At 66.0% G+C, this 24,046-nt stretch overlaps 3 protein-coding genes across 6 annotated transcripts; 1 reads left to right on the top strand and 2 right to left on the bottom strand.

Annotated features, from left to right (window-relative positions):
- The first annotated feature begins 1,855 nt into the window (after positions 1–1,855).
- Positions 1,856–14,394, top strand: CLCN2 (chloride voltage-gated channel 2). Of its 4 annotated transcripts, XM_055724084.1 has the most exons (24): positions 1,856–1,969; positions 6,521–6,677; positions 7,157–7,288; positions 7,403–7,531; positions 8,084–8,217; positions 8,299–8,376; positions 8,465–8,543; positions 9,158–9,283; positions 9,353–9,437; positions 9,562–9,663; positions 9,748–9,832; positions 9,910–10,065; positions 10,575–10,644; positions 10,831–10,941; positions 11,194–11,407; positions 11,505–11,638; positions 11,761–11,912; positions 11,994–12,099; positions 12,168–12,241; positions 12,602–12,652; positions 13,155–13,193; positions 13,391–13,495; positions 13,566–13,652; positions 13,736–14,394. In XM_055724084.1, exons 1-24 carry the CDS (start codon positions 1,919–1,921, stop codon positions 13,937–13,939), a joined length of 2,661 nt encoding a protein of 886 aa, XP_055580059.1. In that variant the 5' UTR covers positions 1,856–1,918; the 3' UTR covers positions 13,940–14,394. The 4 variants fall into 4 exon arrangements, with proteins under 4 accessions (XP_055580059.1, XP_055580056.1, XP_055580058.1 ...); XM_055724081.1 differs by lacking the exon at positions 12,602–12,652; XM_055724083.1 differs by lacking the exons at positions 12,602–12,652; positions 13,566–13,652; positions 13,736–14,394 and having other exon boundaries at positions 11,994–12,103.
- Positions 14,395–14,524: 130 nt separating this feature from the next.
- LOC102050509 (heat shock protein beta-7-like) lies at positions 14,525–16,375 on the bottom strand. Its single transcript, XM_014279386.3, has 3 exons — positions 16,118–16,375; positions 15,188–15,339; positions 14,525–14,713 (listed from the first exon to the last, which is right to left on the bottom strand). Exons 1-3 carry the CDS (start codon positions 16,218–16,220, stop codon positions 14,525–14,527), a joined length of 444 nt encoding a protein of 147 aa, XP_014134861.3. The 5' UTR covers positions 16,221–16,375.
- Positions 16,376–16,481: 106 nt separating this feature from the next.
- On the bottom strand, positions 16,482–23,087 carry FAM131A (family with sequence similarity 131 member A). Its single transcript, XM_055724121.1, is given in 7 exon segments — positions 16,482–18,513; positions 18,930–19,058; positions 19,243–19,425; positions 19,718–19,811; positions 20,899–21,023; positions 22,643–22,686; positions 22,688–23,087. Coding segments are annotated over 7 exon segments (1,077 nt in total). The 5' UTR covers positions 22,744–23,087; the 3' UTR covers positions 16,482–18,067.
- Positions 23,088–24,046: the final 959 nt, after the last annotated feature.

The raw sequence follows: 24,046 nt of genomic DNA, 5'->3' as shown, positions 1-24,046 counted from the left end.
AGCAGGGCTCTGTGCCCTGCACCTCCATGGGAGCACAAAGATCCACAAGGAGGTGCCTGCCTGCAGCACCCACAGCAATCCAGTGCCTGGGGCTGGGTGTGCCACACAGCTACCCATACTGGTGCCAGGGCAGACCATGGTGCATGTTCTGGGGCAATGCTCCCCCGGTCACCCCAGTACAGCTGCACTGGACTAAGGCCTGATGGAGCCCGTGGGAACCCAAGTGCTGCCACCTGCCCTTTTGTCCCCAGTGTGGAGGACCAGAGCACCTCTGAGGACATCACTGTGCTGGGATACACTGGGATGGCGGGGACAGCACCAGAGCTATACTGGAACACATGTAGGGAAAGTAACACTGGGCTTTACTGGGACAGCACTGAGGCATACTGGCACAATAACAATGCCATAGTGGGACTGTATTAGCCTATACTGGCATTGCACCAGAGCTGACACTGGGCTAGACCGGGATGGTAGTAGGGCAATAGGAGGACGGTGATGGGGAATACTGGACTGGCACAGAGCCCTGGATGCTGAGCCAGGTGTTCTGCCCTGTGCATGCCCATGGACATGCAGGTGCCTGTGCCAGCAGGATGGCAGAACCTGTGGTGGCCTTGCAGTGTGGTGGTGGCCTGCAGCCAAGCACACTGGTGGCAGCAGGCAGAGGGTGCGTCCTGGCATGGGACTGCACCTCCGGATGAGTGTCCCGGCTGCCACGGGACAGTGCCAGGAGCTGACGAGCGAGGAACGAGCTCTGTGCCCGGGCACACAATGAGCAGGCAGCCCATTTTATCACCTCCCTGCCGCAAACCAGTTCATGTCCGGTGATGAACCCTCCCAGGCTGGCGCAGGGCATATCCCAGCCCCCAGCCCGGCCACCATCACCAACCCTTGGGGTTGCCAACGTCAAACTGGAGGGTGGCACCTAGGCAGTGAGAACTAGCCCGTTCCCGGTCCCGCAGCACCAGCCCAGCAGTGCGACAGCTCCGTCTTTCCCTGCACCAGTTCTTGCCACGAAGGTGCCATGCAGTGCCGTGGAAAGGAGGGTGAGCTCAGCCCTGCCGGCTGCCCCTGAGCCCGTGGCAGTGGTGAGACGGAGGTCCCAGCAGCCAGCCTGCCATGCTGGAGCGCCTTGCTCGAGGATTGCCAGTGCCAAGCTCTGCCCGTGTGCCCATCCGGAGCGGGCCGAGCCACCGCGGCCCAGCAGGCTCAGCAGTGAAGACCGGAGCCCACCTTCCACCCCTGTGGCTGGCAGTGCTGGGACACTGAGCAGCACCACGGTAAGGATGCGCTCCCTGCCAACTTCAGGGTACCCCTGGTGACCCCAACAGCAGCGAGGTGCCTTGTCACCCGTAGGCAACCACGGGTCCCCCTGTGCCTTCAATGCCAAGACCTCAGGCACTCTGCCCCCCAGACCTGGCCATGGCCATGAGCCCGGGGGCTGGCTGTCCACAGTACCCCCTGCGCGGTCTTCCCTGCCCCAGCCCCGCTGCCCACATCCCACCGAGGGGAACCGGGCGGAACCGTGGTCCAGTGGCAGTGCCAGCCCCTCGTGCCCGGGGGAAGAGGGACCAACGTGTCCCGGGGCAGCCGTACCCGCCGTCACCCCACGCCAGCCTTTACCTCCCACCCGCCCCCGCCGGCTGCCCACGAGTGCCCTCCTCAGCCGGGAAACCTGTGGGCAAGGAGCACGGGTGGAGGGGCCGCCGCCGCAGGGCAGAGCCCCCGGCCGGACACCCCCCAGCCCCTGCCCGGCGCTCGGTGCTCGGCGCTGGCTGCCGGTGCCGGGCGCTGCCGGTGGAGGCGGAGCGCGGCCGGTCCCTCCCCCCGGGCAGTGCCCCGGCCCGCCTCGCACGGCCCGGGAGGAGCCGCCGCCGCGGGCACCGGCATCGGCACCGGCAGGGCCAGGAGCGGCGGCACCATGGCCTCCGAGAGCGAGGCGCAGCGGGCGCTGCAGTATGAGCAGACCCTGGTGAGTGCGGCCGGCACCGGGCGCCGGGGGGCTCCGGGGGGCTCCGGGGGGCTCTGGGGGGCTCCGGGGGGCACGGGGCGCGGCGGCAGCCTAGGGGAGGTGGGCGGTTTGGGAGTGCTGCCCTGTTTAGGGCGGCGGTACCCGGTTTGGGGTGCCGTCTCCCGGCTGTGGTTGGGTAGGACATGGGGACGGGGTGCCACCCCACAGCCCCCCCCGGCGGTGGAGGAGCCTGAGCCCCCACCCCAGGGCAGAACTTCTGCATGCACCTCATTCCCCCTCCCCCCATCACTGAGGGGGAGATGCGGGACTCCCAGGGGCACTGCCCGGGCACCCTTCACCCCCCTGTCTGCACGTCCTCAGCCCTCTGCCCCCAAGATAGTGTATCTCCCCCACCTTCAGCCTTAGCCCCATGTTTGCGACTCCTTCCCCTCCGAGGCCTCCCTGCTGGCACCCAGGTGCCTGGCTGTCCCGGGGGTGTCCTCCCTCCCCACTGTGCCTGCGGCCCCTCCAATGCCCGTGGTCCTTGGACACCCGGGCAAAGGTGCTTCTTCCTGGCCTCCCCTTGGGATGGTGACCGGGGTGGCTCAGCAAATGGGTACTTTGCCCTGGCAAAGGCATTCAGACAGGCAGGGCCGGGGAGGTGGGCAGGGAAGCGGTACCCGTGCTTCTGCCCGAGTCTGCCGGGAGCCTGAGTCAGTCGCTGTGAGTGGGGCCGGCCCTGCTGAGGCTTACCCACCTGGCGTGTGGGCACGGGGTAGTGTCGAGGCACTGCTGCGCCGGGCACCCTCTGCAATGTCTTCCCAAGCACCCAAAGTCCTTGTCTGGGGGCTATCCCTCAGTGCCCACCCCAAGCTGCCCCTTCCCAATCACTGTTGGGTGGCTGTGGGCCCCCACCGGCCATGGGAGCCCTGGCTGTGCCGCCAGCATCTCCACAATCTTACCCACCCCGCGGTGCCCCGCTAGCAGAGCTGAGCTGGGGAGCAGGGGGGGCACGAGCAGGGGTGCACAGCACTGTCCGATGTGCGCCGTGGGGCACCTTCCCCACCCACCCCAGCACCAGACTGCCTCCTGGGTGCTGTGTCCGCAGTGGGTGGGCACAGAGGTCAGCCCAGCCAGGCATGGCGGGACAGAGGAGCCTGCGGGCAGCGTGGGAGGCGAGAGGCACGCTGGGCAGCCTTGCACGGCGCCGGCAGGCAGACTTTGTCCTCCTTTGCCCCGGGCGGGGTAGCACCCCTGCCCTGGGTGCCCCAGGGTGCCCATCCCCAGGGTGCCTCCCCGTGAGAGGCTGGTGAAACTGCCTGGGGCTCGTGGGTGAGGCTGGGTGCAGGCTCCTGTCCCACAGCCTCACGCCAAGCTTTTGGGAGCTGCCTGGGTACATGCCGGGCAGCAGGGGTGCCCAGCCCTCCCCAGCGCATCTGAGCCAACATGAGTTCGTGCCAGCACCTGCCAGGAGGGTCAGAATCCAGCTGGAGCCTGGCACGGGCTGGTCCAAGCCAGACTGCCCTGGGGACAGCCCTGGGGACAGCTTTTGCTGCCCATGTCGACTGCCGGGGCTTCACAGCCAGACTGCAGGGCTGTGCCCAGCTGTGCCCAATGAGCCCCATCCCCACCCCACATCCTTACCCCTCCGCCACCCCAGATTTCACCAGCTGTGGCGTGCCATGACTGTGGTGCTAGTGGGGGCTGGCACAGCACCAGCCCTAAAGGTCTTCCTAGGCCACGGTGTTGCCTCCCTGGGGACCCTATGCTGGGTGGGTGCCCATAAGAACCCCCAGTTCTGCCAAGGGTGCTGGTGTGCATGGCAGCCCCGGTGCCCCCTGCATGCCAGGCTGCCATGGTGGGGACCAAAGGGCCCCCAGGGCAGGGGATTAAGCTTGACAAACTGCCCTTGTTCACTGTGGAGCGGCTCAGGGTGATTAGAGCCTGGCTAAGACAGGCAGCGTGACAAACACCCCCGGCCTACGCCTGCCCACTGCCAGCCCAGGGGACCCCACACCCCCCTGCCTTTAAATATCTGCCCCCCAGATCACAGTTCTGGGGGAAAAGTTGGCTGGCATCAGCCATGTGGAGGTGGGTACCGCTGCCAGGCAAGCTCGGTGCTATGGGACAGGGTGGCACGGGGACATGGCAGCATCAGATGCCAGCGCCTGCCCCAGGCACAGCATCGCCTGGGTGCAGCAGGCACCGCGGGCTGGCACTGCCCAGGGCTGTGGCATAGCCAGTGCCTGCAGCACAGGAGCCCAGGACTGACACAGCGGCCTTGGCCCCTGCCCATGTCCCTGGGTGCCCCCCGCCAGGCCCCCCCGTGCCCGCTCCCTGCCTGCCCGGCACTGTGATTGTTCAGCTGCTTCGTGGCGGAGGCCGGAGTCCCGGGGCTGTTTGTGTTTCAAAAGGCTTTTGTGGAAAAATAACCAGAGCGGGAGGAGGAGGAGGAGGAAGGAGAGAGCCCACCGCTGGCCTTCATCACAGCCCCACGGCCGTCCCAGGGTTGCGGGCACAGCAGCTGTGCCTGCCCAGCACAGGGCAGCCCCGGGGTTCCATGTCCTGCCTGCAGGGCTGTGGCACAGGGCAGAGGGGTGGCACAGAGTGGCGGGGTGGCACAGGGTGACAGGTGGCATGGGGTGGCACAGCCCCTTTGCTTGCATCCCTGTTGTTGCCGGTGGGGTTGGCTGCAAACAGGGGGCAGAGGGGGATCCCCCCCCGCCCCCGCCTAACCAGGCTGGAGACCCTGGGGCTGGGCATCCCCCTGGTGCCCCATCACCCGCAGTGCAGCATGGCAGCCCCTGGCACGGCTCCAGGGGTGGGCATGGAGCCAGTTCGAGGGACACTCAGCCTGGGGGTGCCCCAGTCCTGGCCGGGGCCAGCCATGGGGCAGCAGCGGGGCTGGGGGAGGCAGGCGCTTGGCAGGGTGACAGCACTCCTCAGGGTGCCGGCCTGTTTCGTGTTCCAGAGGAAACAAGCTTTGCCCGAAGGGAGCCTTTGAATGCAGGACCCCGTGCGGGGCTGGGGTCCTCCTGGCAGCCAATGCTGGATCCGGCCCCCCGAGGTGGCTGTGCCGGCATCCCCACCCGCCTCATGCCTTCCCCCCAGCACATTTCCATAGGGAGAGGAACTGCTGAGCCTGTGCTGAGCAGGAGTTTGGGGTGAAATCGCTGCCAGGAGGGGGTCAGCATGGAAATTAACGTGCCCTCTCCCTCCCTGCTTGCCTCCCTACTCTCCTTCCCGCTGCTGAGCACAACCCAGGTATTAGACAGCAGAGAATCCACCCGGCGCCGCTCTGGCTGCTTTCTGCTCCCTGCCAAAGGGACCTGGGCAGGAGTAATGCCCCGTGAGAAACGTACCTTCATGCTGTCCCCACGGAGAGCTGGCACATGCCAGCAGGCCAAGGGGTGTAAATGGGACCAATGGGTGTAAACGCCCACGTGCCAAGCACAGTGCCCACCCGTGTCGCTGCCCCCGCGCCGGGCGCCAGCCCCGGCCATGCTGCAGAGGCAGGCGCCCCGGCTGGGCAGCCACGCGCTGCACTGGCACAGCACGGCGGGTGGGCACACCATCGGCATGGGGCTCACGTCGCCCCGACGTGGGAGCCTGGCAGGGCCCCCGCAGCCCTGAAGTCTCCCTTTGTGCCGGGCCAACCTCTGGCACTTGGCATTCAGGTCGCGCTGGGGGGAGTGAGGTGGAAACCAAGCAACCGAGTCCTTGGCAGTGCCCTCCAGCGCGGGACCAATGCCCCCAGCTCGGCGGGGAGGACGGGCACAAAGAGCTCCTGGCTGGCACGGCGGGCACTGCCAGGGCCACCCCCCTGCCACAAGGGCCAGGCCACGTGCCATGCCACGGTGAGGCAGGAGGCAGCCGAGGAGGAGGGGGTGCCCCCTACGTGGGCACGGAGCCACTCACACCTCCTGCTCCCTAAAACCCCCTCCTCACAGCCCAGGGACCACTCTGTGCCCAGTGCTCTCCCATGGGACTGGGGGTACACCCTGCCCCCCACTGCCCTCCTGCCTCGCTGCTGTCAGCTGAGACTGGCCAGCTCGTGTCACGTGTGGCCTGCTGAGGCAGCCTCCCAGGGGGGCATCCCAGCCCTGCTTTTAGTGATGCTGAGGGGAGGCTCCCGCAGAGTGCCAGCACAACCTCAATACCAGCCCTCAGAGAGTCCTGGCCGGGCTGGCTGCGCTCCCATCACTGGAGGCCCTTCCCTACCCTCTGCCAGCCCAGCCCGGTGCCTGGGGCACCTGGGCAGGGCCAGAGACTGGTACCAGCAGTGCTGGCTGCCTGCTCTGGGGGTGTGGGCGAAACGATCGCCATGATCCCCACACACCTTATCTGCCCAGCCCCCTCCCATCCCCCGGCGGGCAGCCAGGGACCCCCAGAGGCACGGCAGCTCCTTCCCTTGGGGGTGCCATGGCTGCCTGTCCCCTCGCCTGGTGTGCCCTGGTGCTAGGAGGCCATGCCAGCCTGTTCACTGCTCCTCTGCCTCAGTTTCCCCACTTGGGCATAGGACCAGGGGTGTCAGCACCCCAGTGACACCCCTGCTCACTTCTCCTCCCACAGATGTATGGGCGCTACACGCAGGACCTGGGCACCTTCGCCAAGGATGAAGCAGCCCGGCTGCGGCTACAACAGGGGCATGGGGAGGGGGACACGCCCCGGCCCCGCCGCCCCTCAGAGCTGCTGGAGTACACCCAGGGCCGCTGTGCCCCTTGCCGTGGTAAGGGCCGCTGGGGACAGGGACATGGGGGGAGCGTCAGTGGGCACAGCCCCATGGCAGCACATGGTCGGGGCACAGCTGCCCACCGTGCCACGGTGGTGGCGGGTAGAGTTTCTCTGGCTGTCATGGGACACCGGCGCCGAGGACAATGCCACCTGCCCGACGGGCAGCAGGGACACAATGGCCCAAAATAGCCGGGCATGCTGCGGGGACCAGGGGCCCCCAGCCCCTCCGCCTGGGGCTGTGCCAGGGGGGCTGTGCTTGTGGGAGGCGCATGCCCAGCAGCACTGTGTGCAGCTATGCAGCCTGTCATTCCTGCCCGCTGGTGGTTGCGGCAGGGCTGTGACGGCTGGGCACGGTGGTGCTTCTGCACCGGAGGGTGCTGGTAGTGCTGGGTTGGTGCAGCTGGTTGTAAGCATTGTGTCCCTGTGTGCCCATCCCTGGGGCACCTGGCCCTGAGCCTGTCCTTGTGCCCACAGTCTGCGCCTTGCAGTGCCAGCGGTTCTTCATCTCCAAGGTGGGCGAGGACTGGGTCTTCCTCATCCTCTTGGGGCTAGTCATGGCACTGGTCAGCTGGGCCATGGACTTCGCCATCGCCACTTGCCTCCAAGGTGAGTGGGCATCTGTGGGCTTCTGGAATCATGGTGGGGCATGAGGTGGCTGTGCCACAGGACCATACCATGCCCCTTGCCACTCGTGACCCACCTGGCTGGCTGTGCCCACAGCCCAGAAGTGGATGTATGGGGGCCTGGACACCAACATGCTGCTGCAGTACCTGGCCTGGGTCACCTACCCCACCGTGCTCATCACCTTCTCTGCTGGCTTCACCCAGATCCTTGCCCCCCAGGCCGTGGGTAGGGCACCCAGAGGGTTGCCTGCACCCTAACAGGGTGTGCCCTCCCTGGGGCTGTGGGTTGGGAGCTGCCTGGGTGTTCTCCTGAGCTATGAGGGTTGGGGATCCTGGAGGTCTTCCAAGGGCTAAGAGCTGGTTTTCAGAGGGTCTCCTGGGGGCTATGGGGTGGATGTCCTCCTGAGATATGGGGCTGGGGGTGTTCCAAGGGCTATTGACTGGTCTGCAGAGGGTCTTCTGTGAGTTAAGGGGTGGATGTCCTCCTTGGCTATGGGGCTAGAGGTCTTGGGAGTCTTCCTAGGGCTAAGAGCTGGTCTTCAGAGGGTTTTCTGGGGGCTGTGGGATTGGGGTTCCCTCAGGGCTATGGGCTGAGCTGTCCCTGCACAGCCATGGGGCTGTTCCTGCCAACTGTACTGTGGGGAGAGGTATCTCTGGGGTCTCCCTATGGCAGCGGGGTGTGGCAGAGCATCAAGGATCCCCCCCAGAACTATGGAGCAGGGGCTCCCCAGTGTCCCCCCTCCATGGCTGTGGGTCAGGGCTGTCCCTGCGGTGCCAGGCTCAGGGATCCCCGAGATGAAGACCATCCTGCGGGGTGTTGTGCTGAAGGAGTACCTCACCCTCAAGACCTTTGTGGCCAAGGTGATCGGGCTGACGTGTGCCCTGGGCAGCGGCATGCCCCTGGGCAAGGAGGTGAGGGCAGTGCCTGGGGCGGGGTGGGCAGGGGGCCATGGTGGCGGGGCACTGTCCTCAGCCCTTGTGCTGTCCCTGCAGGGTCCCTTTGTCCACATTGCCAGCATGTGTGCAGCCCTGCTCAGCCGCTTCCTATCCCTCTTTGGAGGCATCTATGAGGTAAGCAGTGCAGGCTGGTCCGGGGGGGACTCCACCTGTGCCCCCCAGCAGGTTGGGCAGTGCCCACTCACCCCCGGCTTACCTGCAGAATGAGGCAAGGAACATCGAAATGCTGGCATCTGCCTGCGCCGTTGGTGTTGGCTGCTGCTTCGCCGCCCCCATCGGAGGTAGGGTCACCCCGGGCCCCCTGCACCCCCACACACCTCCCACCCTGGCACCGGGGTCTGCCCGGTGAGGCAAGCAGGACCCCCAGGACAGCTGGCAAGGGAGAGGGCAGTGCTGCTCAGCAGGGAGGAGGAAGGGAGGAGCAGGCACCATCCTCCCGGAGGTGTAACATCTGCTCTCGTCCTCTCCCCTGCCGCCCTGCGCTCCAGGGAGCTCCCCACTCCAGCCCTGCTGAGCTCTGCCCGTAGGTTGGTGATGTGTCTGACTCTCTCCTTGCCCTTTGCCTGTTGCACTGCCCCAGCTGTCTCTCTGTCCATCCGTGTGCGCCCCACCCCACCCCAGTGCCACCTGCCATGTCACTGCTTGTGTCCCTGCGCTACCCTCTCGCTCGCGCTGACTGCTGCTCCGCTGTGCCCACTGTGGCCAGCTGGGGATGGGCCACGTGCTTTGCCAGGGAAGCCCTTGAACTGCCCCATAGCATGCCCATGGGGCCGGCTGGGCCCCTGCGGGCTGTGCACGAGCGTAGGCTCGGGGGGGGGGGGGGGGGAAGCATGCCAGGCACCAGGGGTCCGCCTGGGTTTCGCCGCCTCCCTCGTGCACTTCTCCCCGGTGCCAGGGGTCCTCTTCAGCATCGAGGTCACCTCCACCTTCTTCGCTGTCCGCAACTACTGGCGTGGCTTCTTCGCCGCCACCTTCAGTGCCTTCATCTTCCGTGTCCTTGCTGTCTGGAACAAGGATGAAGGTACCTCCAGTGGGGTGGGGGGCACAGGGTCCACCCCACCCAGCCCCGCTGACTCCTGCCATCCCTCAGAGACAATCACGGCACTGTTCAAAACCCGCTTCCGCCTTGACTTCCCCTTTGACCTGCAGGAGCTGCCCGCCTTTGCTGTCATTGGGTGAGTGTGGCCTCCCCTGTGCCCATCCCATGGCCCCAGGGATGGCCGGGATGGTGGCACTGGTGATGGCCATGGCGGTGGTGGCAGTGGGACACGTGGATGCTCATCCCTTTTTTCTGCCCAGGATCGCCAGCGGCTTCGGGGGTGCGCTTTTTGTCTACCTCAACCGCAAGATCGTGCAGTTCATGCGCCGGCAGAAGACCATCAACCGCTTTCTCATGAAGAAGTAGGTGCCTGGTGGTCCCTGGCACCAGGGCGGTAGAGCTGGGGCTGCACCGACCTCACCCCCCACCCCATGCCACCCCGTCAGGCGCCTGCTCTTCCCTGCCCTGGTGACACTGCTCATCTCCACGCTGACCTTCCCGCCTGGCTTCGGACAGTTCATGGCTGGCCAGGTACCCACCATGGGGTGGCATACCAGTCCCCACCCCGGGATCATCACCAACCCCAGCTGACCCCTGCCCATCACCAGCTCACCCAGAAGGACACCCTGGTGACACTCTTCGACAACCAGACGTGGGCCAAGCAGGGGCTCAGTGATGAGTTCGAATACTTGGGCATCCTGGAGGCCTGGCGCCACCCCCGCTCCAATGTCTTCGTCACCCTTGTTGTCTTCATCCTCATGAAGGTGCGTGCCTCCTGCCCCTGCCATCCCCAGGATGCCACCAGGAGGCTCTGGGGAGGGGGTCCTGGATGCCCACCAGGGAGGTGCTAGACGCTTGCCAGCAGGGCGGCACTAGGAGACACTGGGTGGCTGTTCTCAGAGGCTACCAAGGTGTTGGCTGGGTGCTGCTGATATGCCATCAAAGAACTCCTGTCTGGAGCCGCCAAGGTGCCAGCAGGAGGTGCTGGCAGGGTGCCATCAGGTACCACCAAGGAGGTGCTGGCAGGGTGCCCTCAGGTGCCCCCAGGGAGGTATGGCCACGTGCCACCAGGGAGGTGCTGGCCAGGTGCCCCCAGATGCCACCAGGGAGGTGCTGGCAGGGTGCCCTCTGGGAGGAGCGGGATTGCCCCATGGCACGGTGCTGTGCCCATGTGCTCCTCCACACCAGCTGGCTGTGGGGCACGGCAGGGGCAGGAGGCAGGGCTGGGCTGGAGGTGGGGGTCAACTAACAGGTCTCTGCAACCTCCTTGCAGTTCTGGATGTCAGCCCTGGCCACCACCATCCCAGTGCCCTGTGGAGCCTTCATGCCTGTCTTCGTCATTGGTGAGAGCCTGTACCCTGCACAGGCATGGCGGAAGCAGGGAGCTGCCTGCCAGCCCATGCTGGGGCACCCATGGGTGTCCCCCGGTGTCCCCTTCCCCAGCAGCACCAGGGCAGAGAGAGGGCATGAGGCTGGGGTGGGTGCCGGGAGAGCCCCTACACCCTCTCCCAGCCCCTCTCTGTGGGCAGGGGCAGCCTTCGGGCGCTTGGTGGGGGAGAGCATGGCAGCCTGGTTCCCTGACGGCATCCACACCGACAGCAACACCTACCGCATCGTGCCGGGGGGCTACGCTGTGGTGGGTAAGCACCGGGCTGGCGCAGGGACACTGTGGTGGGCATCACTTGGAGATGCTCCAAAGGAGCCAGTGGGTTCCCCAGGGCTGAGGTGGTATCCCCAGGTACTGGGGGTGACACCATCACTGGGGATGTCCCTGGGAGGTCCCAAGGGCTCTGGGTGTGGTGGATGTCCTAGGGGTGGGGACCTAGGGTGGGGAGCCAGCCTGGCAGGCAGCACCTGACAGCCACCCCTGTGTCTCCCGGGGATGGGCACAGGGGCAGCTGCACTGTCAGGTGCCGTCACCCACACGGTGTCCACGGCCGTCATCGTCTTCGAGCTGACAGGGCAGATCTCGCACATCCTGCCTGTCATGATCGCCGTCATCCTGGCCAACGCTGTGGCCCAGAGCCTCCAGCCCTCCCTCTACGACAGCATCATCCGCATCAAGAAGCTGCCCTACCTCCCTGAGCTGGGCTGGGGCCACCACGAGTCAGTGTGTCCCCCTGCCCTGTCCCCAAGCCCCTCGCCAGGCACAAGGGGAGGGGGTGGCATCACTCTGAGGCCACTGTTCACCCTCCCTGGGCAGGAAATACAACGTGCGGGTGGAGGACATCATGGTGCGAGACATCCGCTACGTCACCCTCAACTGCAAATACCGCGACCTGCAGCACGTCTTGCACAGCACCAAGATGAAGAGCCTGCCGCTGGTGGAGTCAGCTGGTGAGATGTGGGCAGGGGGCTCTGCTGGCACCCACCCCAGCCATGCAGCGTGCCAGGATGGGGGGGTGAGGGTGGCAAAGGGGACATCGGGAGCCAACATGGCCCCTCACTGCCGCTGCCAGAGTCCATGATCCTTCTGGGCTCCATCGAGCGGGCGCAAGTGGGAGCCCTGCTCAGCCACCAGCTCAGCCCCCAGCGCCGGCTCCAGGCCCTGCGGCAGAAGATGCTGGCCGAGGATGGGCACCGGCTCTCTGATGCCAGCATCCGCTTCCAGGTGAGGGGGGTGGCCGCTGCGGGGGCTGTCGGGCCAAGGTGCCCCCTGCCACCATCCCTCCACCACCCCGTCCCCCCACAGATCAGCACGGAGGCCTCCTCAGGCGCCCCTGCCCACACTGCCCTCCGCAAGCCCCTGAAGCCAGCACTGAAGCGGGTGCCCAGTAGCCCGGCTGAGAGCCCCCCGGGTGAGTCTGCACCCGGCTCCCCCAGCCCCCCCTGCACCTCCCCGCTGACACCCGCTCCCTGCCCACAGCTGGCACCACCGAGCACACCGGCATCGCCCTCAAGAGCCTCTTCTGTGCCAACCCCACCACAGAGCCCACCGAGGTGAGCACCCAGCCCTGCCTGGTCCTGCCTGGCCCTTTCTACCTGTTGCCGTCCTTTCCCATCACTCCCATCCCTTTCCATCCCTTCACACCCCTTCCCGCTCCTGCGCGTCCCTGCCCCTTCCAGCCCATCCATCCCACCACTTTCCATCCCTTCTCATCCCTGCCCTATCCTGCCCACCCCTGCCCATTCTCGTCCCATCCCTTTCCATTCCTGCTCAACCCGTCCCGTCCCTGCCCATCCTTGCCCATCTGTGTCCCTGCCCATCCCTACCCATCCCCGCCGTCCCTGCCGTCCCTGCCCCTGCGGTGGCTGCCCCTGGCCATGCCCTAACGCCGCTGTCTCTCCCCGCGGTGCCAGGCCCAGGGCACAGCCTATCGCAAAGCCAAACGCGTCCGCGTTTCCATCATGGTAAGCTGCGGCCAATTGCAGGCTGGGCACAGCTCCTCTCAGCCAATCAGAGGCCAGTATGGATTATAGGAACCAATCAGGGTGCTGGCAAGATTCTGTTTGGCCAGTCACGTTTGGCCTGTGTCTATGTAGCCAATCTCGGACTGTCCTGATCCTGCTCAGCCAATCAGTGTGTGACTTGCCAATCCCAAACCTTCCTGGCGAATCATGGCCTTACCCGGAGCCTCTCGGCCAGTCATGGCCATGGGATTTGCCCCACTTTGCTCAGCCAATCATGGCACAGCCTGTGTTCTCTCCACCAATCACAAGCTTGGCTCGTCCCACCTTGGCCAATTGGGGTGTGACCTGCATCCTCTCAACCTGACCTGCGAGCTGCCTGCACGTGCTGCCTGCAGTGCCCTGCTCCCTGCTGCCTGCGCCCTGCCGGCTCCTTGCCTGTAACCAGCGTGCAGGCAGGCTGCCTGCTGCCCTGCCAGGCTGCTCATGCTTGCCTCTTCTGCAGGAGGAGATGGAGCTGGGTGACAGGATGACCCCGGCAGAGGTGAGGGGGTGCACCCAGGTGGGCAGGACTCTCCTGCCCACAAGCACCCAGCAGACCCCAATGGGGTGCCAAGGCCTGAGTGGGCAGGGGGTAGGGATGCGTACCCCCAATGTCCCTGTAACACTGGTTGCAGGGAGTCCTTTACACACCCCCGGGGGCTGTGCCCCTCACCCTGCCCCATGGCATTCCCCCCACAGATCCTGGAGTGGGAGGAGCAGCAGCTGGACCAGCCAGTGGACTTCAGCAGCGCCAAGATTGACCCCGCACCCTTCCAGCTGGTGGAGCACACCTCGCTGCACAAGGTGCACCCGCACCCCCCTTGACCCCCGCCCAGACCCCCCAGGCCCTCAACTCAGCCCCCTCTTCCTGCAGACCCACACCATCTTCTCGCTGCTGGGCCTGGACCATGCGTATGTCACCAGCATTGGGCGCCTGGTGGGCATGGTGTCCCTCAAGGAGGTGAGCGGGGTGCAGTGGGGCTGGAGGGGCCCAAGGGTGGGGGCACCCAGAGCCACCTGCCCATGGGTTTGGGGTGCCCACAGCTGCGCAAGGCCATTGAAGGCTCGCTGACAGCCAAGGGGGTGAAGGTACGCCCACCGCTCGCCAGCTTCCGTGACAGCACCGCCAGCGCCAGCGAGCCTGACACCACCGCCCTGCACCAGCTCTGGGACCGCCACCAGCACCACACCATGCCCCGTGAGGCCGGACCTGTGGGCGACGATGATGACACCCCCAAAGGCCAGTGAGACAGGGTCCCCCTGTGTGTCCCCAGGTGCCACAGGGACCCCCAGAACCTGCAGGGGTATGCCCACCCTGTGCCCACTTGTGCCAGGCTCGGCATGGGGTGGGCACCCTCAATCCATTGCTGCTGCCCCTCCCTGTGCCAGGGGCTAGCTAGGTGCCCCCCACCTCCCTGCCAGCTCTTGGGGCTTCCCACTTTGCTACCTCTGCCTCCGCCAGCCCCCAGTGCCCCCCAGCATAGCCAGCACCCCCATGGGCACCACAGTGTCCCTGCTCAGGGTGGCACAAGGGGCAGAGGGGCATCAGGTTGGGGTGCCCACGGGGACATGGGTGGGCACTACCTCCCTCCTCAGCATCTCATGGCTGGGAAGGGGGGTCCTTACCACCTCTCCGCTGTGCACCCCTCCCCACCCCATGTAAATACAGAGATTTTTATATTAATTTAATAAAAGGACTTTATAAACAGAGCCAGAGTACCAGGAGCCTGGAGGTGGGAAGGGGGCATAGCCAGCGGGCACCAGCCAAACCTCACCATGGTGCCAGGGTTGGCATCACTTGGGGCACGAATCCTTTCCTTACCCAGCGCCAGCTTACAGCGTGGCCTCGCTGCGGTACAGCAGCTGCGGGGGCTCACCGGGGCGGGTGCTGGTATGGCGCTGGGCAGTGATGACCAGCGTGCCAGCCTCGGTGAGGGTGCAGCTCACTGACAGCGGGTCCGTGTCCTCAGGCAGCTGGCACTTGTGGGTGAAGGTGTCGCAGACAGTGCCATCCTCAGCCACCTGTGGGGAGGCAGTGCCAGCATGCTGGGTCAGGGCACGGCAAGGCACAGCATGGTGGTGCACAGCACATTCCCAGTTACTCCAGTGCTAGTGATGGGGCAGCTCCCAGTCACCTCAGCTGCAGCAGGGAGCTCAACAGGGCAGTTCCCAGTTAACCAGTGACACCACTGCCAGCAAGGACTGTTCCCAACTGCCCCATCACCACCAGCAAAGAATGCAAGGGGGCAGGAGTTCCCAGTTGCCCCATTCTCAGGGAGGACAGTGCCCAGTTACCCCAGTGCAGGAGAGGCGCAGTGGAGCAGGAACTACCTGTTGTCCCATCACTGGAGGACAGCCCCCAGTTACCCCAGTGCCAACAGGGGCCATTCCCAGTTAGCTCTCACTGCAGGAGAGGGTGCCACAGGGCAGGACCCCCGCTGCTGCATGGCCAGAGCAGGGTCAGAATGGATATGCTGTCCCCCTGGGGCGTCTCACCTTCTCAGCCTGGATGGCAACGTGGCAGTTGGAGATGGTCACCACGATGTCAGGGGGCTTGAACTGGCTGACGTCGGCCACCACCTGGTAGGTGTCACCCTGGGCACGCACCCAGGTGCCCAGGCTGCAGGGACACATGGCTCCTGGGGACCCTGTGAGCATCAGGGGGCTACCAGGCACAGGGGCATGGGACCCAGGGGCTGAGGCAGTGTGGGAAAGCCTGGTGACACTGGGAGGGGTGGCTGGGGGGTAGCAAGTGGCACTGGAGGTTTGGGAACATTGGAGGTGCTAGAGGGTTGCAGGGGGAACTGGGTGCCCCAGGGGTATGGGGTGGTACTGGGTGGTCTGGAGTGGGAGTCTGGGGGTAGCAGGAGGCACCGGGGGATCTGGGGCACCCGAGGGCACTGGGGGGTGGTGTCTGGGGGGCACTGGACAACCTGGGGACAGCAGGGGAATGGAGCAGGAGGCTGGGGACACAGAATAGCCAGGGAAATCCGGGGGGAGTGGGTTGGGGGGTGCACTGTGGTTACTGGTGGGCTCTGGGTGTGTACAGGGAAGTGGGAGGCTAGCAGGGTACTCTGAGGGGTCTGTGGCTCAGTGGGGCTGAGGACATAAGGGCAGCCAGGAAGGTCTGGAGGGGTGGGAAAGGGGGATGGGGGTGGTTCTGAGGACACTGGGAGGCTCAGAAGGGTCTGGGGAGGGGGCAACTGGGGACCTGGGGGTATGCACAAAGGGACTGGACAGGGTGGGGGCTGGAGGACAGCCCAGAGACCCGTAGGACAGTTGGGGGGCAGTCGGGCTTCCCCTCTCAGCCCTCCTGGTCTATGTTGAGGGGTGTCCCACACCACGCCCAAGCACAGGGCAGTTGGATAGTCCTCGGAGGGGCCCTCCCTGGGGTAGCAGGGACCCCCACGCCCCCATCCCCATTACCTGGGTACCCGAAGACCTCGTGTGCCCGTGCCCCGAAGGGTCCGTGCCGCCGGTCCCCCTCGAAGTGGGGCTCACCATGCCCCTGGCCGTAGGCACGGTACATGGGTGCTGAGGCAAGCGAGGCCGTGGCTCCTGTTGCCCGCGCCCCCCGGGGCCCCGGCACTGGGGAGGGGGCCGGCTGCCTGCCACCACCAGATGCCCATAATTAGGCACCCCGGCCCCAGGAATGCGAGATAAGGGCCGAGGCCTCGCCATCACCCTGCGGGGCCGCGGGGAGGGATGTGTCGCCACCGGCAGCCTGCCACCCCCGGCCCCCCGGCGAGGAGTTGCCCCCCACCCACAAGAAGAGGTGCCTGCCACAGCACTCACACGATGGACTTTATTTGAGACCTGGCGGGATGGAGGGGGGGTGCCGGGGTGTGGACACCCCATGGGCACCCCCACGGGCACCGCCACAGCAGGACGGGGGGCTCAGGCAGCTCCCGCGGGTATGCACACACGTGCACATGCACATACACTCAAACGCACGCACGCACACGTGCACACACACACGCAGAGCATAGCCCCCCCCCCCCCCATCTGCAGGCACCCTGCGCCCCCCAGCCCATCCTGGTGCTGTGGGGAGCATCTGCTGTCCCCAGAAAGGGGATGGTGGCAGGTGACAGGGAGCCCATCAGCATGGCTGCCCCCTGCACCCCCTCACAGCTTGGCCATGCAGAGAGAGGGGGGCCAGCCCCGTGCCAGGCACCCCGCGGCAGGGAGGGAGAGTGGGTGCTGTGCCCGGTGGAGGCTGATGGGCAGTGCGGGGGGGTGCATGGGAGCAGAGGCATAGCTGGTGCTGGGGGCACCCCAGGGTGCGGGGCTGGGGGGGCTGTGGCCGGGCTGGGCGAGGAGCAGCATGCAGTGGGCAAGCGGCCCCACAAGAACACGTGCCATGCGGGAAGCGGGGCGCAAGCATTGGCAAAAAACTGGCATTCCTCCCCCAAACGGCGTGCCCGGACCCCTGGCACGGCCCTGGGGACCCCCGAGCCGGGTTGCCACCCCCAGCCAGGATGGGGGGGCTGTTTGCCCTTCATGTAGGCACTTGGTTCCCTGCTAGGGGTGAGTGACTCAGGGATGGGGACATCAGTCCCGCTGCCTCCCCCCTCTCTCCACCCCACATTGCCCCACAGCAGACCGGAGGGGCCCTGGCTGGGCTGAGCCCCCTGCTGCGGTGCTGGTTTGGGGGTGCTGTCGCTGGTGGCCCAAAGCCCCCAGCCTGGGGGCCTGTGCCCACCCGGCCCCCACCCAGCCCCACAGTCTCCCCATGCCAGCCCCCCACAAGTACAAAAGTATAGAAAGCCCCCGACACGGCGGCACATTCACAGCGCCTCGCCCCCCCGCTGGCCCTGTGCTCCAAGACAGAAGTTCACAGTTTAAAACTCGGTCCGATAAAAGCTGGCTGGGGAGAGAAAAGCCCCCTGCTCCCCAACCCCCCCCAGCCGCCCTGAGCCGAGGGTGCCAGGCACGGAGTGGGGGCACCACAGGGTGCTCGGAGAGGTTCAGCCATGCCAACGGGGCAGGGGGGGCTTGTGCCCGAAAGGGAAGCCCAGGTGGGGTTTGGGGGGGAACATGCGAAGAACCAGCCCCACTGATTCAGTCCTGCCAGTTCTGGGGGCACATCTGGGCATCAGGGCAGAGGTCGGACCCCCTCAAGCCCTTCCCTGCGCCCCTTCCCCACTCTCATGCAAAAATCCAGGAGGACAACGATGTGGCCAAGCAGGGCCAGGGCACGGCGGGGCACACTGGCTGGAAGGGGAGCTGCGGTGGTCTCCCGAACCCCCCCTGCACCCCGATAGCGAGGGGGAGCAGCGGTAGGGCCTGTCCCTCGCCCAGCACAGGGTCCGGCCAGAGGGTTGTGACAGGGGGGGCTGGACCCCCGCCCGGAGAGGCAGGGCACCCCAGGGGGCATCAGGGCTCTTCGGCCTCCTCCTCCTCCTCCAGCGATGCCACCCCAGAGGAGGCGACGTCGGAGACTTTCCGGCGGAGTGGGAAGTCCTTGCTCAGCACCACCTCATCCTCAGTGGGTGAGAGGCAGGCTTCGGCGTAGGACACGGAGTAGAGGGAGTCCTGGCACCGGAGCCGTGCCAGGCCCTGCAAGGCACTTTGGCTGGCCGGGGCAGGCAGCTTGGGCAGCAGCAGGTCCTCGCCCCCAAGGGAGCCCAGCAGTTTGGCAGTGAGTTCGGAGGGGGACACCATCTCCAGGCTGCAGAGGCTGGAGCAGAGAGTCTCGGGGGAGAGGGTGTGCGATGAGTCGCTCTCGGGCTCGCAGGAGCCGTGCCGCACGCCCAGCTGGCACAGGTGGCCCTGCAGTAGGTCTCGCAGCAGTGCACTGGCAGGCACCGTGCCGGGCAGCTCTGCAGGGAATCGGGATGTGCAGGGTCAGTCCAGGGCTGATGGCATGAGGGGCTGCCAGGTCCCCACTGCCCTGGGCCCCACAGGAGGGGAGCAGTGGGAGGGGAGCTGCCCCACAGCAGGCACCATGCCCCCTTTGCCCGCAAATTGCTGCGTGTGTGGCACTGGTGACAACCAAAGGAAAAGCAAAATATGCTCTGGCACTGGGGAGGGTGTCACATTGCAGGGCTTCCCCATCCCTGGCATGGGCACTGCTTTGCCATGGTGCCAGGCAGGGGCCCTGCCTCGTAAGGGGGTGGCCGGGCTGGGGAGCATGGCCAGGCATCAGGCACCCCATTCCTTCAACCCTTGGCACCAACAGTGGGACACCAACACCCACACTAAAACACGGCGGGTGCCTGCTCCCCGTGGCACTTACCACTGGGCTGGGAACTCTCTGTGGAGGGCATGAAGTCCTCATCGTAGGATTCGTCATTGGAGTCATCCCCGTCCACCGATGACCAGGCTCGCAGCTTGGCCTCAGCAATGGCAAACTGCTCCGCCACACCTGGCAGGGGACATCCACAGGTCACGCATGCACTGGGACGTGCCCCAACAACCCCCTGCCCCAGCATCCCTGTGCCCACAGTGCTGTGGCACCAGTGGATGGATGAGAACAAGCAGCCCCACCACCCCTGCCCCCAGCCGCAGCGGGAGATGTGCCCGCTGGCCGTGCCCTGCGCGGTGCCCACCGGCAGCGAAGCGTGCCTCCTGCTCGCCCTCGCTCAGGTGGCAGTAGGAGCTGAAGGCGCTCTCCAGGGCAGCTGGCGGCTCCACAGGCTTGCACCAGCCCTTCCACTCGATGAGGTGGGCAACACGGCCCTGCGCCATGGCCGTTGGCTTCGTCACGTGCTCCTTCACCACCTGCGAGATGCCTGCGAGATGTGCCCCTGCGTCAGCACCCCCTGGACACCCCGAGTCCCCTCCATGGAGCCCACGACCCTGGGACCCAGCACCCCCCGCCTCCAGCCCTTGAGACATGACACTTCTGTGCCCTCCTCTGGGGTACCGCCAGGGACCCCAGGGACACCTTAAGCCCTCCAAACCCCAGAGGAGTGACCCCAATGCCTGCCCCAAGAGGCTCAGCCCCCTCGGCCACAGGAGACCCCCCCCTTCCCTGGATGCTCCCACACACACTCCTGCGCCCTCGGGCAGGCGAGCAGTTACCGTGCAGTGAGGAGCGGGCCAGGGCAGCAATCTCCTGGATGGTCAGCGCGCGCCGTGACTTGGGCAGCATCTCGACAGTATCCTCAACATTGACCTGCAGGAGCGGGCAGGGGTGTCACAGCCCTGGGCCACACTGCCCGCCCCTTCCCTGCTGCCTGCCACTGCTCCCTCTCTGTCAACCCCATGGCCTGGGAGGAGGCTTAGCCCTGCTTGGTGCCCACCCCATGAGGTCGGTGGTGTCTGTGCACACACGTGTGTTACAGACACACATGTGTTACAGGCACACATGCACAGGCATGCAGAGGGATGGTTACAGCCACTACATGTAGGGCAGTGGGTATATCCACACCTGCACCTGTGTGCATACCTCCATAGGCTGTTAGTACACCCCTATGCTGCTGTTACATGTACATACATCTTGCACTCATAAGTGCATGCACATACATACACGCACAGACGTGCTCGGTGCACACACGTGCCTACTCACGTAACCACGTGTACACACACAGACACTCACAGACATGCAAGACCATAAACACACACGTGCACTTGCTACACACACATGCACACACACACATCCCCTCACTGCAGGGGCCCTTCTCACTATGCACATGTGAACTCACCACATGCACACGTGTGCTCACTGTGCACAATCCATGTGTGCATGTACCGCACACACACACTTGCTGTACACACCTGCACAGGTGCACACGCACACACACACGTGTGCATGCCCTGTGCTAGCTGGTGCCAGTGTCTGTCCTCTCCAGCTTGTGCATGTGCACACACACACACACACATGTGCGTGTGCAAGGCCACCATGGCCAGGCTCCCCAGTGCCCGCTCCGAACATCCCGCTGCATGTCCCCATTGCCTGTCCTGGCTGCACCAGGCCTCAAGCCCATGGCCACGGGGGAAGCGATGCAGGATTTGGAGGCGCGCAACAAATTGCATTGCCATGGCAACGAGGCACCGTGGACTGATTTCTCCCAGGATACAGCCCGGCTTGCAGCTGACGTCAGAGCAGCCCCAGAGCCGGCTGCTTGCTGGCAGGGCCGGGTGGGCAGCAGAGCAGCGGGCACCAGAGCCCCCCGCTCCCCCGGCCATGGCCAGGACAGGTGCCCCACCGTGGGGTACGGCACACGAGGACCCTGGCTGGGCACGGTGGGGCTTGGTGGTACCTGGAGGAAGTCCTGGCTGTCGAAGGAGGCCTGGCGCACCAGGCGGGGCAGTGGGCGAGCAGCACTCAGCGGTGACAGTGCTTTCACCTCCTTCCACTCCACGCACAGCGTCGTGTCCACAGCCACTGTGGGAAGAGCCAGGGCCAGTGTCAGCACCTCTGTCCCCACATCAGCCCCCTCAGCCTCAGGGCAGCAGTTTCTCGCCAAATCTGAGACCAGACACAACTCGTTGCAGGGCTGCCCCGGAGCAGCCAGGTGCTGCGGCACAAGTGACTCAAGCCCGGGCAACTCTTCCACCTGTGTCAGCGGTAACGCAGGGCCACAGCCTGGCACCGGGGACCGGGCGCCTGTCCCGGCTTGGCAGCTCTTTAGGGAGGGGTGGGGGCAGCTGGGCCAGGCTGAAGGGGACGGAGCGGGCCAGGCGCTAGGTGCGTGGAGAGAGGCGGCACTGGGCCATGCTGGGGAGGGGCTGGCATTCCTTCACCATCTCCAAAATCCCCCTTCCCAGTTCCACATCCCTGGGGCCAGAGGGAGAGGAGCAAAAAGGGATAGGGGGGGATAAAAGCACCCACACTCTACCTCCACCACAACAGCCCAATCCCCTGGCACCAGCACCCCACATGGATGGGTCCCCAACACCTCGGGCACTGACTCCCAAGCACAGAGTCCAGGCAGGGTCCCCTGTCACTGTGGCCCCTAGGCCAGGCCGGTTCCCAATGGCCAAGGCAGGACATTCCTGAGGAGCCTCATTCCCCCTTCACCAAGGTGGGCCGAGCTGATGTAAACTGGCTGTAAGGGGGGGATTTGGGGAGCTGAGCAGCGCTCCTGCCAACCCCTATCTGTGGGTAGCCCCTGGCTCCCGGGGAAGCTGCAGATGGCATCACCCCCACCCCCAGCTGTGGGCAGGGGCACCCCGTGGTGGTGCCCCAGCATCAACAACCCTACCACCCTAGCAACAACACCCCCAGCACCCTCCAGCATGCCTGCAACACCCCCAGCACCGTCCCAGCTCCCAGAACACCTTCGGATCATAGTCACAGCCCCCATCCCTCCTGCAGCACCCCCAGGACATCTGTGGCACCCCCACAGCACCCCTGCAGCACCCCACACCCTGCAGCCCACCCCTGCTAGCCCCCATATCTCCTCCAATAGCCCCCCAAACACCTCTGTCCCACTTATAACACCCCCATAAGCACCCCAGCCCCACAACCCCTTCCCAGCCCCCTGCACCCCACACACCACCCACCAGCTCCCCTAACACTGCACCCCAGCCCCTCCAACCCCCCCAACCCCTACACATCCTCGCTCTCCATCTCCCCATGCCCCCTGTACCACCAAGCTGCCCCAGATCAGCATCCCCAGCCCCCAGATCCCGACCCATTCATAGCTCCCATCCCCCTATACATACCCGAGTCCTCCAGAGCCCTCAAGCTCCCTGTATCCCCCCAAACCCTCTGTGCTCCCCTCCCCACCTTCATACCTCCCCACATCTCCCAGCCCCCATAGCTTCCCAAACCCCACAAAGCACCCCACACACCGCTCCCCCACCCCCTAGACCCTCTCAGCTCCCCACGTATCCCCAACACCCTCACTGCATCACCCCACGCCCCCTACAGCAGCCTCCCCACAGCCCCCGCGCCCCCAGCACCCCCCTCCCCCAAGTCCCCCTCCAGCCTTCATACCCCCAGATCCCGCACGGTCCCCAGACCCGCCCCCCGGTCCCAGCCTGGTGCCGCTCACCCACCGATGGTGGTTTTGGAGCCGATGCAGCCCATGCTCCCGGGGGGGCCCCGGTGCGGGCACTACCGCCAGCGCCGCGCCGCCCGCATCGCCCCCCGGCCGCATGGGCGGCCCCGGGCAGCGCCCGCGCCCCGCCGGAGGCTGCTGCCGGGCCGGGCCGGGCCGCGGTGGCGGAGCCCCGAGCGGTGCGGAGCCGGGCCGGGGAGCTGCACGTCGAGAGACGTCACTGCTGGGGGAGGAAGAGGAGGGAGAGGGGGAGGCGGGAGGGAGGGGAGGGAGATGGGGAGGAAGAGGAGGAGGATGGGGAGACGGAGGGAGGAGGGAGAGGAGGGGGAGGAAGGGCGGGAGGAAGAGTGGGATGAAGAATGAGGAAGAGGAAGGGAGGTTAGGAGGAAGGGGAGATGAGAGAGGGGAGAAGGGGGATGAAGGCAGCCGGGGAGGATGAAGAAACAGGGGGGCTGAAGGAAGAGGAAGAGGGGGATGGAGGAAGAGGAGGGGGGCGCGGGGAGGAGGAGGAGGATGGGCGAAGGAAGAGGAGGGGGCTGAGGAGGAGGAGGGGGAGAGGAAGGCCGGGCACCGCGGAGAGCGCCGTGCCAGCACCGCGGACAGCGCCGCCCCGCCCGGCCCCGGGGCACCACCGCCCCCAGGGACCCCCGGCTCCGCGCGAGCCCCCGGGGGGCACAAGGGGCAGGGCCAGGGACCCTCCAGCAACGCGGCACCCCTCAGCACCAGGCCTGCCCATGAAAGGCGGGGGGACTGTGCCCCCGCCTGCCCCCCCCCCCCCCCCCGCCCCGCGGGGCTGGCAGCGCCGTGCAGGAGAGGGCACACAGCCCACGCGTGCTGGGGTGCTGGGGGTCCCGCCTCGCGGAGCTGGGAGTGCACAGGTGGGCACAGGCCCTAGGCATCACCTCCGATGGCACCACATCGACCTCCCCTGCAGGAGATGCAGGCCAGCGCCGATGCCAGGCTGACAGGTTAACCTGCAGCCAAAGGAGTCTGTTCATTCTGAAACCTACTGACAGCAATTAACGCTGCGGTACCTTCTCCCTGGCACAGAGGGGCACGGGAGTGCACTAATGGGGTGCCACCCTCCCCCTTGGCAAGCAGGGCACTGGAGCAGCCCAAGGGGCTCCCTCTTTACTCACTCCTGAGCATGGGGAGCTCCTGGCCAGTAGCCACCCCCAGGCCCTGCTGGCCTTTCCCTGCCAGCTGCTTCCCAGCATCGGTGCTGCCAGGGCTGCAGCTCAGGCCGCTCAGCCTCCGATCTGGGGAACCAGCCTCCCGTTAATTGCTCTGTACCCTCTGGGCCACAGCCAGGGTGACTCAGCAAGAGGCAGCCCAACACGGCAAAGCCCAGAGCCACCCCAAGGGGGGCCAGCTCCTGTCCCTAGCAGGGAATCCTCCAGCC

This window comes from Falco cherrug, chromosome 11, assembly GCF_023634085.1.
Source record: "Falco cherrug isolate bFalChe1 chromosome 11, bFalChe1.pri, whole genome shotgun sequence".
Classification (NCBI taxonomy): Eukaryota; Metazoa; Chordata; class Aves; order Falconiformes; family Falconidae; genus Falco; species Falco cherrug.
Note: the sequence above shows the minus strand (reverse complement) of the source record. Positions and strands in the feature narration are given on the sequence as shown.